The sequence below is a fragment of the Serpula lacrymans genome, assembly GCF_000218685.1.
Source record: "Serpula lacrymans var. lacrymans S7.9 unplaced genomic scaffold SERLAscaffold_17, whole genome shotgun sequence".
NCBI lineage: Eukaryota > Fungi > Basidiomycota > Agaricomycetes > Boletales > Serpulaceae > Serpula > Serpula lacrymans.
Window position 1 is genome coordinate 542,033 of NW_006763306.1, and position 13,090 is coordinate 555,122.

General features: G+C 41.7%; 1 protein-coding gene across 1 annotated transcript; it reads left to right on the plus strand.

The window, feature by feature from the left end:
- Nucleotides 1-1,541: 1,541 nt before the first annotated feature.
- SERLADRAFT_443353 (uncharacterized protein) lies at nucleotides 1,542-1,727 on the plus strand (the record flags this gene model as incomplete). Its single annotated transcript, XM_007323966.1, has 2 exons — nucleotides 1,542-1,591; nucleotides 1,625-1,727. 2 exons carry the CDS (start codon nucleotides 1,542-1,544, stop codon nucleotides 1,725-1,727), a joined length of 153 nt encoding a protein of 50 aa, XP_007324028.1.
- Between the last annotated feature and the right edge of the window lie 11,363 nt (nucleotides 1,728-13,090).

The following is a 13,090-nucleotide window of genomic DNA, read 5'->3' on the forward strand; positions in this document are numbered from 1 at the left end:
GTGTATGAGTGTGGGTTTTGAGGAGGAGGGATAGTTGAATTTATAGAAAGATAGGGGCTTTGTGGCGAGTATAGACGAGCACTACCTTGCTAATCGTAGCACAAGGTAGGTTTGAGAACGACAATATGACGAGGTTCCCAGTGATAGCAGGCTCCTGACGCACAAACTGTAGTGCTCAGAAGGACTCTAATCGAAGGGGATGACAATCACTTTCAAAAGTGACGAGTGACAATGACAGCAGTTAACAGTGGTAGAAGTGGGAAGTGTTGTGACCACACTGGATCACAAGTAGTAGAGTAGTGAACTTGAGAGTAGAGAAAAAGTCTGGATTGGAGTTCTTGTTCTGTTTTTTTTACAAGGTAAAATACAGGGGTTTATATAGTAAAAGAGAAGTAGGCTATGCACAGTATAGCTGTGCAAAAAGAATGAGAAAGAATATGAAGGAAGGAATGTACGCTGACGAATCCTGCGTAGGTAGTACAGGATAAGATTGTCAAAAAAAGAAAAGAAAGGGATAGAACAATAAATGCTGTGAGTAATGTCACAGGTTTGTACAGCCATAAAGTAAAGTCCAATAGCACAAAGAGAGCAGGAAAATCATGATGTCATGGGAAGATGCAGTAAAAAAAAAGGCAAGGCAAAACACTATCAGTATCAACACAGTTCCTTTATTGTCAGTCAGGTATTCTAAAAAATATGTGTCCATAAAAATGATTCAAAAATCAAAAACAATCGCACTGTAAATGAATGTTCTGCTGAAGAAAAAGAAACTGGAGCCACCGGTCCACCACCTAGTCCAAATCCGACAGTTCCATGGCCTTACCAATGGACTGGTTGTGTTGGACCACCTGGTCAAACGAGGGAGGGAGAGGAGTAGTCCCAATTTGGAACAAGTGAGTCCCAGGCAGTGTGTGGTAGGTGTAGCTGTAGCGAAGACGATGGACAAAAGATAAGTGTACCCAAGTGAATGGGACAGCAATGAACATGGGCAACACAAGGGGATGAACCTTCTCCAGTTCAAAAACTACCCACCCACGCTCCAACCAGGCAAGACGAGCGACCAATGTTTTGATAGTATATGATGGCAGATCGACATCATGAAGATGGACCTGTTGCCCTATTTGGACTGGCCATCGGGGCTTTGCTGATATCAGCAGTGGCACGTGGTAGTCAATGGATCGGCGACGGAAGTGGATAGGAAGTGGTTACATCAGAAATGGTGGGGGAGCAAAGAAGATGAGGAAGGGAAGTGAAGGAAACAACAAAAGCGAGGGCGCAATGCAATGTGTAGCCAGTAGCGACCCAAAAATTTGCCGAAATGCCGAAACACGGAAAGTACTGAATGGAAAAGCAAAGGTGAGCGTGACTGGATTGCCTAATAGAGGTGGTGCTGATCAGCCACAAGTTCAAAAAAGGCAATATTAATTACTATTCCACGTGGCACTGTGCCTGTGTGGCGCAAGGCGAGTCTTTTTGAATATTCACTTCATTATTGACACCTGTCCATGCTACCAATCAACTTTGGTGCATGACAACGAGACATGCAAGGCGCTATTCAAGACTGCAGAGCAGATGAAAGACAGGGCAGAGCGTAGACGCTCTAAGGCCCTGACTACAATGTCAGTGACCTGGTCTGGTTAGATCTTTTTAATTCCCTTTTTCAACCTATGCCCAAAAATTTAACTACTACCTCCGGTACTTGGTCTCGCCTGGAGGTCGAGCCTTAGAGGGGGGTAGTGTTACGATACACAATTTTTGGACTTACAATTCCCTTTCTCTGTTCTAACTTTCTTTCTCAAAGTTTTCACACACTTGCGCCACACGGCACTTCCTTTTGTTCAGACTTTCACTTTCTCGTGCTGCACTGCTTTTCTTATCTTAGCTACAAGTATCTCACGCAGTAGAGCTGGTCACACGGGCTGTGCCCTATGACATCATCAGCCACTGCCCCCATCAACTGTATAGTACACATGTACAAACACTCTGTAGTAGTATATAAACCTCAATAGATTACTCTTTTGCTTGTCTGAGTTGTGCACCAGAGTAACTAACTCTTGGTTGTTACACTCTTGCACTATCTGCAGCTGCTGTAAGTGCATCTGTTTTTTCTTAACTTGTTTCTCATTTGTTTTCTAGGTTGAGCAGGTTCTAACCAAATGGAGCCTGAAGGAGATTATTAGTTTTGGTGATTCTGCACCTAGTTGTGCTATCTATTTTCCCTTCTTTCTAAATCACTTTCCTCTTTATTCTTTTTGCTGTATTGTTCAGTATTCACTGAGCATTCTATAATTTCGCCTTTGTGGCTGATTTGTTGACCTTTGTTTACAAAATTTCGGACTAGTATTGCAGAGTCCAGTATTCCTATTCTTTAGTTACTCATACTGGACTCTAGGTACTGTACACATTCTGTACTCTCTGATAATATAGTTGCTCATACTGGACTCTAGTTCTGTCCCTGTTAGCTCTCAGCAAGTGGCTAGACACTTCCCAGAAGTTCTCAATTGAACAGAGATGTCATGGAAACTGGCCACATATCCTTCAACAAGTGATCCTAAGTGCAAGGGTCTTGTTAAGCCAATTGCAAAGTTCAACAAAAGCACAGGCAAACAGTTGACTTTGCATGGCCATTTTTCTGTCAGTAACTGGGGAGCTGCAACAAACCTTTGTAGGCATATTTCTATATACTCAATATATTATTTTCATGATTCAACAGTTTATTTGAGCCTACACTAATACTTCAAGTACTAGATACTTCATTCACAGTCCGACTTTTCACCCTATATTTATGGGAAAATGATTCCCCATTGGGATTCAAAACTTCGGACTTTTCATTCTCATTTTTATGCTCGTTTCTAGGATAGTTACACCTCAGTTTGTATTGCACAAAACTGAGGTTAGTAAATACAGTCTTTTTCACATCTTCATTTACTTATTATGCTTCAGTATTGATTTCTTAGAGGTTATGAGCCCACAAGATATCACAGATTCTTCCCTAACAATAGGTACCATGTTGACATCAGGCATGGTAAAACTCGACAAAAAGGGAACAAACTGGGCCACATATAAGGAAACTATGTTGGCTAATATAGATGCAAGAGGACTATATTGTCATCTCAAAGGCTAGTCACAAAGCCAGAAGAATTCACCTACCACGATGATCGCTCAGTGACTAAAGCAGATGGTACTACAGCTACCAAGAAAGATATCTCGAGCAATGAAGAATTATGCGACACGTATCGCAGAAGAGAAGCTGCCACAAAATATCAAATAGTCATGACCATTCCATCCACAGTTTATGTCTGTATGTGAGCAAAGGGAGCCAACCTCACTGCTCACTGCTGCCCTATTATGGAAGGGACTATGTGGTTACCACGAATCCAAAAGCAAAGTTGTAATAACGGACACTAGAAGAAAGCTACAAAATCTTCAATGCAGAGAGAAAGACAATGTGAAGACTTACATAGACGAAATGCTCCACTTCCGCATGCTTCTTGCAGACATGGGAGGCCCAGTCTCGGATGATGACTTTGTCTTTATGATGATAACATCACTCCCCTTATCCTATAGAAACTTCCTATCATCTTTAACCGTAACCTATGAATCAATTGGCAACCCTTTTCTTCCTGACGTCCTCGTCACCCAAATCTACAACAAATATGCCCAACAAACTGCTATGTCAAGGCCTGACAATAGTAAAGCCTTGAACTCGGCACTATCAGCCCAATCAGAACAAAGGCGCAAAACTTGCACCTGCTACAACTGCGGCAAAATTGGGCATATTGGAAAAGACTGTCAAAAACCGGATAAGAGACTAAAGAAGGATAAAAGAAGAACGAAAAAGATAAGAATAAAGATGATAATAAGGGAAAAGATGACATACCAGCCACTAATAAAACCCAAATGGCAACTAAAGCAGACACGAATGAGAGCTCAGATGAAGATCTCTACGTCCTAATGGCATCAGTTGGCAACATAGACTCGCAGAAAACGACAACTCACACCAACTACCAAGTCTTAATAGACTCCGGTGCAAGCAGACATTTCTGCCCAGATCCCAACCTATTCGTCAATCTAAAACCCATAAAGCCTCAGCCCATTAAGACAGCTGGAGATATCCCACTCCAAGCTGTAGGAGAAGGAGATATGATCCTAAAGATGCCAAACGGAACACGTCATACGAAACTCCTATTGAAGAGGGTGCTATATGCACCAAACATGTCCTCAATTCTCATATCCATCAGTCAGATTGAAAAGACTGGCCACGCAATCCATATCGAAAAGGGAACTTGTCAAATCATCTCCCCATGTCCGAGAAATTGCATAATCGCTCAAATACCTATGAAAAAAGGGCTTTATCAACTAGAAAATGCAATAACTGCCCACCAAGCCCAAGAAGCGAGAAAAAATGGACAAATCAGTCTCAATAACAATGGATCGTCTACATGAATGCATGGGACATGTGTCTCCGCAAATGTTAACCAAGATGATTTCATCTGGGATGATAAAAGGAGTAAAACTGGAGACTACTACCCTGAGTGAATTCTGCGAAGTGTGCGCTAAGGCCAAAGTGAACAGAAAGCTGTTTCCTAAGGTCTCCTACACCCGCGCCAAATTGTATGGTGAACAAATACACAGGGATCTATAGGGCCCAGCATCAGTACAGGACCTAACAGGGAAACACTATATGCTCACTCTCACTGATGACCACTTGAGAGAAACACATGTCCGCTTCTTAGCCCACAAAAGCAATACTCTAGTTGCATATCAGAAATTCGAGGCATGGCTCAATACCCAAAAAGATGGAGCTAAAATCAAAGTAATCAGGTCTAATTGTGGTGGAGAATTCATGAGTGATGAAATGACCATTCACCTCGAGAACTGTGGTACCGAACGTAAACTCACAGTACACGACTTCCCACAACAAAACAGAACAGCCAAAAGACTGAACCGCACCCTGACAGAGATAGCATGGAGCATGCTAATCTCTGCAGGATTGCCCAAAAGTCTGTGGAGCGAGGCTATCAGTCACGCTAACTGGATTTGCAATTGAACACTCACCAAGGCACTAAATAGAAAGACACCTTATGAGATGGCATGTGGATCAAAACACATTCTATTCAACCTACATCAATTTGGTCAATATGTACACATCAAAGACGAGACAGCTGGGAAATTAGATGTACGAAGTAAGGAGGGCCGGTTTATAGGCTTTGACACCCAAAGTAAGGGTATAAGGGTATATTGGTCTGATAAGAGAATGGTCAGTGTCAAGCGCAATTATAGCCTCAACACCAGACCTATATCACCTGCTAATGCACGCGAGTCATCTCGAAAAGAAATGAGTATTGATAACTCACCAAACACGATCAACCCGCATCGCATTCCTTCACAAACCTCTCCTGACATAGAACCTAGCGAACCCAGACCAAGATGTGCTGCTGCCGAGAAACCTACAGGTTACTACAAGTCTCTACACAAAGGCAAAACCACTCTAAACACATCAATAGCCTTTGAAAATGAGCAAGACAACTCACCTTGTCCATACGCCCTTGCAGCGACCATTGCGGACAAAGATAGTCCACCTCTACATGTCGCTCTGAAAGGACCAGATGCCAAACACTGGCATCAAGCAGTCAGCAATGAACTAGACCAACTTAAAAAGCTACACACCTGGGACCTAGTACCTCGCCCACCAGGTGTCAATGTGATCAACAGTCACTCTGTGACCAAGATCAAGTGAACTGCTGATGGGTCAGTAGAACACTACAAAGTCAGACTAGTAGCCAATGGCAACTCACAAAAATACGGTATGGATTACTTGGAAACTTACTTCGCAGTGGCCAAAATCACGTCCCACCGTATCATACTCGCGCATGCCAATGCAAACGACTGGGAAATCCACCAGGTCAACATCAAATCCACATATCTCAATGCAGACCTTGATGAAGACGTATACATGCACCTACCCCCAGGATATCCTAGATCCTTTCAGAAGGGCATGATCTGCAAGGTACGAAAAGGCATATACAGGTTAAAACAAGCGGGATTGAAATGGTATGGAAAGCTCACCAAAATGTTTGTAAATCTTGGATCCACGCAATCATCCTATGACCACGCTGTTTTCTACAAGAAGTCAGAAGCTGTAAAAATGGTTGTCGGTGTATCAGTAGACGATATGACAGTCACAGGCAACTCCAAGTCTGCAATAGAAATGTTTAAGAAAGGACTGAAACAAGAGTATGAAATATCTGACCTTGGTGAAATACACTGGCTCCTAGGCATCGAGATAGAACGAGACAGGGAGGCCAGAACCATATCGCTCTTGCAAAGAGCATATATCAACACCATTGTTTCGACCTTTTGAATGGACAATGCTTAACCATCCACCACGCCAATGGATCATAGCATCCCACTACACAAAGATCAGTGCCCGGAGAAATCAAATGAAAAAGAAGAAATGGCCAATGTACCTTATCGCAAAGCTATAGGAAAGCTAATGTACCTTGCCACCTCCACCCGCCCAGACATCGCATTTGCCGTATCCATTGTATCGCAATTCTGTCAGAATCCTGCCCAAATACACTGGGAAGCTGTCAAGAAAATTATTTGTTATGTCAAAGGCACGACGGAGACAAAACTCACCTTTACAGCCACAAACAATGGCCTAATCGGATACACTGACAGCGACTGGGCATCTCAAACCCATCAACACTCAATTTGCAGCTACGCCTTCCAGTATGAAGGGGCAACAATCTCCTGGAGTGCAAAGAAACAATCAGTAATTGCCCTATCAACAACTGAGGCTGAATATATAGCACTCACCCATGCTGCAAAAAAAGCTACCTGGTTGCGCAGATTACTCACTGATATCACTGGAACACCCCCGCCAGGCCCCACCACACTCTACTCTGACAACCAGAGTGCCATCGTCCTAACCAAAAACAACATGTTCCACCCACGCACCAAACATATTGATATACGCTATCACTACATCTGTGATGTCGTGGAATGCCGTGACATCAATGTCACCTATTGTCCCACGGACCAAATGCCTGCGGATATGCTAACCAAACCGCTTCAAAAAGTAAAACTGAGCCGGTTCATGGAGAGTTTGCCACTACGCTCGGCTCAAGGAAGGGTGTAGGCATATTTCTATATACTCAATATATCATTTTCATGATTCAACAGTTTATTTGAGCCTACGCTAATATTTCAAGTACTAGATAATTCATTTACAGTCCGACTTTTCACCCTATAGTTATGGGAAAATGTTTCCCCATTGGGATTCAAAAACTCGGACTCTTCCTTCTCAGTTTTATGCTGGTTTCTAGAATAGTTACACCTCAGTTTGTATTGCACAAAACTGAGGTTAGTAAATACAGTCTTTTTCACATCTTCATTTACTTATTATGCTTCAGTATTGATTTCTTAAAACCTTTACCTCACTTCCATCAAAGCGCTTATTACTAACATCCTTGAGGATATATTTATCAAGTCTCTCAACTATATGAAGTCTGACCCAAAGCGCAACAATATAACTTCAAATGATAGTGGTGAGGAGGGCCTTTGTGCACTTATTTTGGATATTTAGGTTCTGTATTTCTGCTTTTACACTATTATTATCTAGTACTAACATTTTACACAGGTACCCAATGTTGAGGTAGATAAGAGTATGACTTGCTTTTACACTATTATTATCTAGTTCTAATGTCTTACACAGGTACCCAATATTGAGGTAGATAAGAGTATGACCATGAACTACAACCATCAAACTCTATTCCACTTTGCACATGTCCTTCTTGACACGCATGAAACTCCTTCCCAATTTGGACTTTCTTCAACTTGTACTTAGCATTTCACTCATTACTATTTTGACCTCAGTCTCTATTTACAAGACTGAGGTAAGATTAATACTATCATACCTAGAGATACACCATACTGATTAAACCATTAGTCTTTCTTTTCATTCACTAGAAATAATTACTTTTGCCAGCTCATCACCCAACACATGCATATTGTCATTTACCTGATTTCAAGTTGCTATCTGAAAGGACTTTAGTAGCATTTTAATTGTCTTCTTGTTGCCTATATTCTTAACTTCTTAATGATCCTTTGCTGTCTTGTGTTCTTTGAGTTTGGTTTGGTTTGTTTTGTCTTTACAGACTTGTTTGTCATCAATGCAGCTTGTGTTGAGTTTTGTCTTAATCAGCCTTGTGGATATGAATAAGACTAGATAAGACCATTCTAAGAACCTGTCAAGAATTTGGACCTTCTGATTTGCCTTAGGCAAGTGACGTCTTAATCTGTCTTAAATAATGCTCAAGACACTTTTAGACAGGAAAAAACAAATATGTGATTTCCTGATGCAGCCATTCTGGTTTACAAGGATAATAGGTTAATGGACTGGTATTAGGGGCTATTACCATATTTATGCAATGCAGTTGTACCCCCATGACTTTTGGTTTTCCTTGCCCAAGCACCATGGGCATGAAAGGGTTCCAGCCAAGCTGGGAGAGGTATGATTCGTACACAAACAGCATAATTTCAGCCACCTCTGGAATACTTCAAATATTATAAATATATACTTTGTGATAGATTAACTAAAATTTTACCGATATTTTGAGAAATAGCTGTGAGGGTTTGTGCCCAGTTTGAGGCTGACATGTTGCTGGTTCTTTATAAACTAGGTTTGTATTGTGTAAAGACCCTAGCTGTTATGCCGGTAACCCGAGCAGCGTAGGACTTAAATCACACAACAAGTGTTGGACAAGCAAGTATAAGAGTAAATCTACAACTGGGGTATGTACATGGATATCGTGCTAGTTATATAGAAGAAAGCATGAGGCTACGGTGAGGTATGACGTAGCGTATTGGTCAGTAACATGTGTAATGCGTGAGGCTGATTGGTAATGAGTATTACTAATGTGTCACGTGATTACTAGATAAGATAAGATCAAAGAGAGATTAGATTAGGTGAGATAATAGTCTCTATCTCGCGATTAGATAAAAAGGATGAGTCAGATGGATACGATCGTGACATTACCCCCTCCTTAGGACTTTCGTCCCGAAAGTGAGAGTCTAGCTTTCCGGTTTCCCAGTTATATAAAGATTTTCAAATACGAGTTGGAATGGTGAGGTTTTCGAATGGTTGGTAATTTAAAGTAAATTCTATCCTTCGGGGTGCACTAGGGTTTTTATCATGAAACTGTTTTACGAGTTTTGGTGAGTGTGTTAGGTTGGATTCGGGTTCCCACGTGCGATCCTCTTTTGGAAAGTCTTTCCAATGTACCAAATATTCTAGTTTCCCACGTTTCAATCGTGAGTCTAGAACCTCTTCTACTTCATATTCTTTGATTCCTTCCACTATCACCGGTGGTGCGGTTTTTGGTTTCTTTTGAGTTTCGAAATCTGGTTCTTTGAAGGGTGTGAGTAACTTTTCGTTAAAGACCGGGTGAATGTTTTTCCATTGTCCAGGAAGTTTTAATTTATAGGCTCCTTCGCCTATTTTCTTTTCGATGGGGAAAGGTCCGTGTCTTTTATCGTCAAGTTTCTTTGCGGGTCTATCGGTGGTTATATGTTCTGCTTCAACATATACTTTGTCTCCTTCTTTGTATGCGATCGCCTCTCTCTTTCCTTTGTCATATTGTTTTTTCATATTTTCTGCTGCTTTTACCAGCGATTTTTCTGCCTCTTTCCTTGTTTCCTCCATCCTCTTCACAAACTCCTCCGCACTCTCTGTCTTTACCGTACTTCTAATTCCTTTTGCGACTTTCGGATGTTGTCCTGAATTTAAAAAGAAAGGGCTGTAGCCAGTTGCAGAGTGTGACTTATTGTTATAAGAAAATTCCGCTAGTGGTAACCATTCGGCCCAGTCTGTTTGTTTGTGATTGACGAATATTCTGAGATACTGTTCTATCTCTTGGTTTATCCGTTCTGTCTGTCCGTCTGTCTGAGGATGATAAGCGGTCGAGGGATTTCCTTTTATCCCGAGGAGCTTATAGAGATCTTTCATGAAGTTAGAGACGTATTGCGGTCCTCTATCTGAAATGATCTTTTCCGGTATGCCGTGATTTCTAAAGACGTTGTCTCTAAATAATCTGGCTACTCCTTCTGACGTCACTTTATCATAAGTCGGCATGACTTTGATCATCTTCGAGAATCGATCTACTACCACGAGTATCATATTGTAACCGAGAGATTCCGGTAATGGTCCGATTAGGTCTGTGGTAATGATTTCCCATGGTCTGGTTGGGATTTCATTCGGGTGTAACGGTGCCGCTTTCTTTTGATGATTAATCTTTGTGCGTTGACACGTTTCACAGCCTTCTACGTACTTTCGGATGTCTCTGTCCATGTACGGCCACCAATACCATCTAGTTACCAATTCCTTGGTTTTATACTGTCTGGGGTGTCCTGCTACAGTGGAGTCATGGTTTTCTTTTATGATGTGTTCTCGTAATTTCCCGTCTTTGGGAATATAGATCCTTCCTTTGAATATCAACATCTCATCTTCCATCCATATGCCTTTTTCTCTGTCTTCCCCTTTCTCTATCATCTTCCGCGCTACTTCGTCTACGTTCATCATTCTTTTACAGATCCATTTGTATAATTCCACTGCATCGGCTGATTGCTCTGCCATGCGTTGTCTTTCTGTGTGTGAAATCATCATTCTGAAGTGTTCTGCTTTTAGAACGATTATGTCTTCGTTGTCATCCGCCCCCCTTTCATGATCTGCTCGTCTCGAGAGAAGGTCTGCTTTGATGTATTTGGTACCTGGAATATGATGGAGCGTAAAGTGGTAATTGCTCAATTCCATGACCCATCTAGCTTGTCGTCTGTTGAGCTTTTGAGGTTGTTTGTAGTAGAGAAGATTCTGGTGGTCTGTCCAGATCTCAAACACCTCTTTAGCATCAACGAGATAATGCCTCCATTCTTCTAACGCAGTCATTATAGCGAGAAGTTCTTTATCGTAGATCTCATAATTGCGTTCTGTAGGGTTTAACGCTTTTGAGAGATATGCAATCGGTTTCCATTTCCCGTCTTGCATTTGTGAAAGAACTGCCCCCATAGCATAATCGCTGCTATCAGCTTCTATCTTAAATTGGCCGTCATCAGTTGGTAAGGCGAGTACGGGAGTTGATCCGACACGGGTTTTTAATCCGTTAAAAGCGTCGATCTGTTCCTGTCCCCACACAAACTCTACTTTCCCGGTCAATTTCGTTAATGGCTTGGCGATCAACCCAAAGCCTTCTATGAATCTTCTGTAGAAGTTCACGAAACCCAAGAATGCTTGTACTTCTTTCTTTGATTTGCATTCTGGCCATTCCATGATTCCTTTTACTTTTACCGGGTCCATGCGGATTTCATTTTCTGAAATGATAAGACCTAAGTACTCTGTTGAGGTCTCTTCGAAATCGCATTTTTCTGGTTTTAGGTAAAGGTTGTTCTTCCTTAAGATATCTAACACTCTGCGTGTCATTGCGCGGTGTTCTTCAATTGTTTTTGTGAAAATCATGATGTCGTCGAGGTATATTACGACTTTTCCGTCATCAATCAAATCTTTGAATAGCACATTCATCATGGTTTGAAATGTCGCTGGCGAGTTTGTGAGTCCAAAGAACATCACTAATGGTTCAAAGAGCCCCCTATTCGTTCTGAAGGCTGCTTTGTGTTCGTCTCCGTCTTTGATTCGGATGTTGTTGTATCCCCATCTGATATCTAACTTCGTAAAGTATTTCGCGCCCCTGAGCTTGTCTACAAGTTCATTTATCAAGGGTAGCGGATATCTATTTTTGATGGTTATATCGTTTAATCTCCGATAGTCTTGGACGGGTCTGAGTTTTCCATCTTTCTTTTTGATGAAGAAGAACGGGGATGCAAATTGAGATTTGGAAGGTCTAATTCTTCCTGATTCGAGATTTTCGTTTATGAATGTATCTAATTGTTCTTGTTCACCTAAAGCCAGTGGATAACATTTGCAGTCCAGAGTATGGTCCCCTGGGATGAGTTCTATAGCGTGATCCCATTGGTGTCTCTCTGGCAGTGCATCAAATGATTCCTTATCGAATACGTCTTTGTAATCGTGAAGGTGTTTTGGAACTATCTTCTTGAATCCTCCTTCTTTCTGATCTTTACCAGCGGCCTCAGCAAGCTTCTGAGCTGTTGTGCCTTGTGCCCTAATATGGTAGTAGTGATCATCAATAGAAGTATCTTCGTAGTTCATTAGATTCACTTGGATCAGCTGATCCCCATCTGAGCGATCTACTTCCGAAAAGTATGTGTCAGGGTCTTCTTCCGGATCAAGGAAGTCAACCTGTCGTTTGCATTCTTTCGGGCATCTATCAAAGTTCAACTCCGACTTCTTCCAGTCTATAGTGGGATTGTGCTTCGTTAACCACTCATGTCCAAGGAACATGCGTCCACTCCCTAAGCTTGTTACGGCAAAGTGAATGTTCTCTTCGTGGTCTTCTATGCTCATCCGTAATTCTATAAATTCTTTGATAGCACCATCTTTGTTAAGTGTGCCATCAGTGTTATATACTGGAATTGGTCTCGGTATCTTCTTTGTCTCGTAACCTTGTTCTTTTACGAACACTGAGTCTATGCAGCTCCCTGTGCATCCACTATCTAAGAGAGCTTCGATCGTCGTTGATCGGTTTGTGTCAAGAGTTGTGAGTTTGCAAGTAATGTTCATCTGATTTCCTTGCGTTCCCCTAATGTATTTCTTTGGGGTGTGTAACTCTGATAGAGCGAGTTCAGCATCGTGTAGCGTTAATGCATTTAACTCTTGTATCGTCTCTATTGTAACTTCTCTGCTTCTCTTTTGGTGCGTCCAGATGTTGAGAATACCAATGGATCTGTCTTCCTTTTGGTCTCGTAATCTTTCAGCAACCCATAGTGGCGTCCATGCCGCTGTCAGTCTCTTTCTCTCTTTGTGGTCTAGGTTTTTATTAGAGGTGTTCCTGACCTCTTTGGAACTGGTCGAACCATCAGTTACATCAGTGCTTCCCAATTGAGTCACTGCTTTCTGTGGTTCTGTTGTTTCCAATGAAGTGCTGCCCGATTGAGTCACTTCCTTCACAAATTCTTT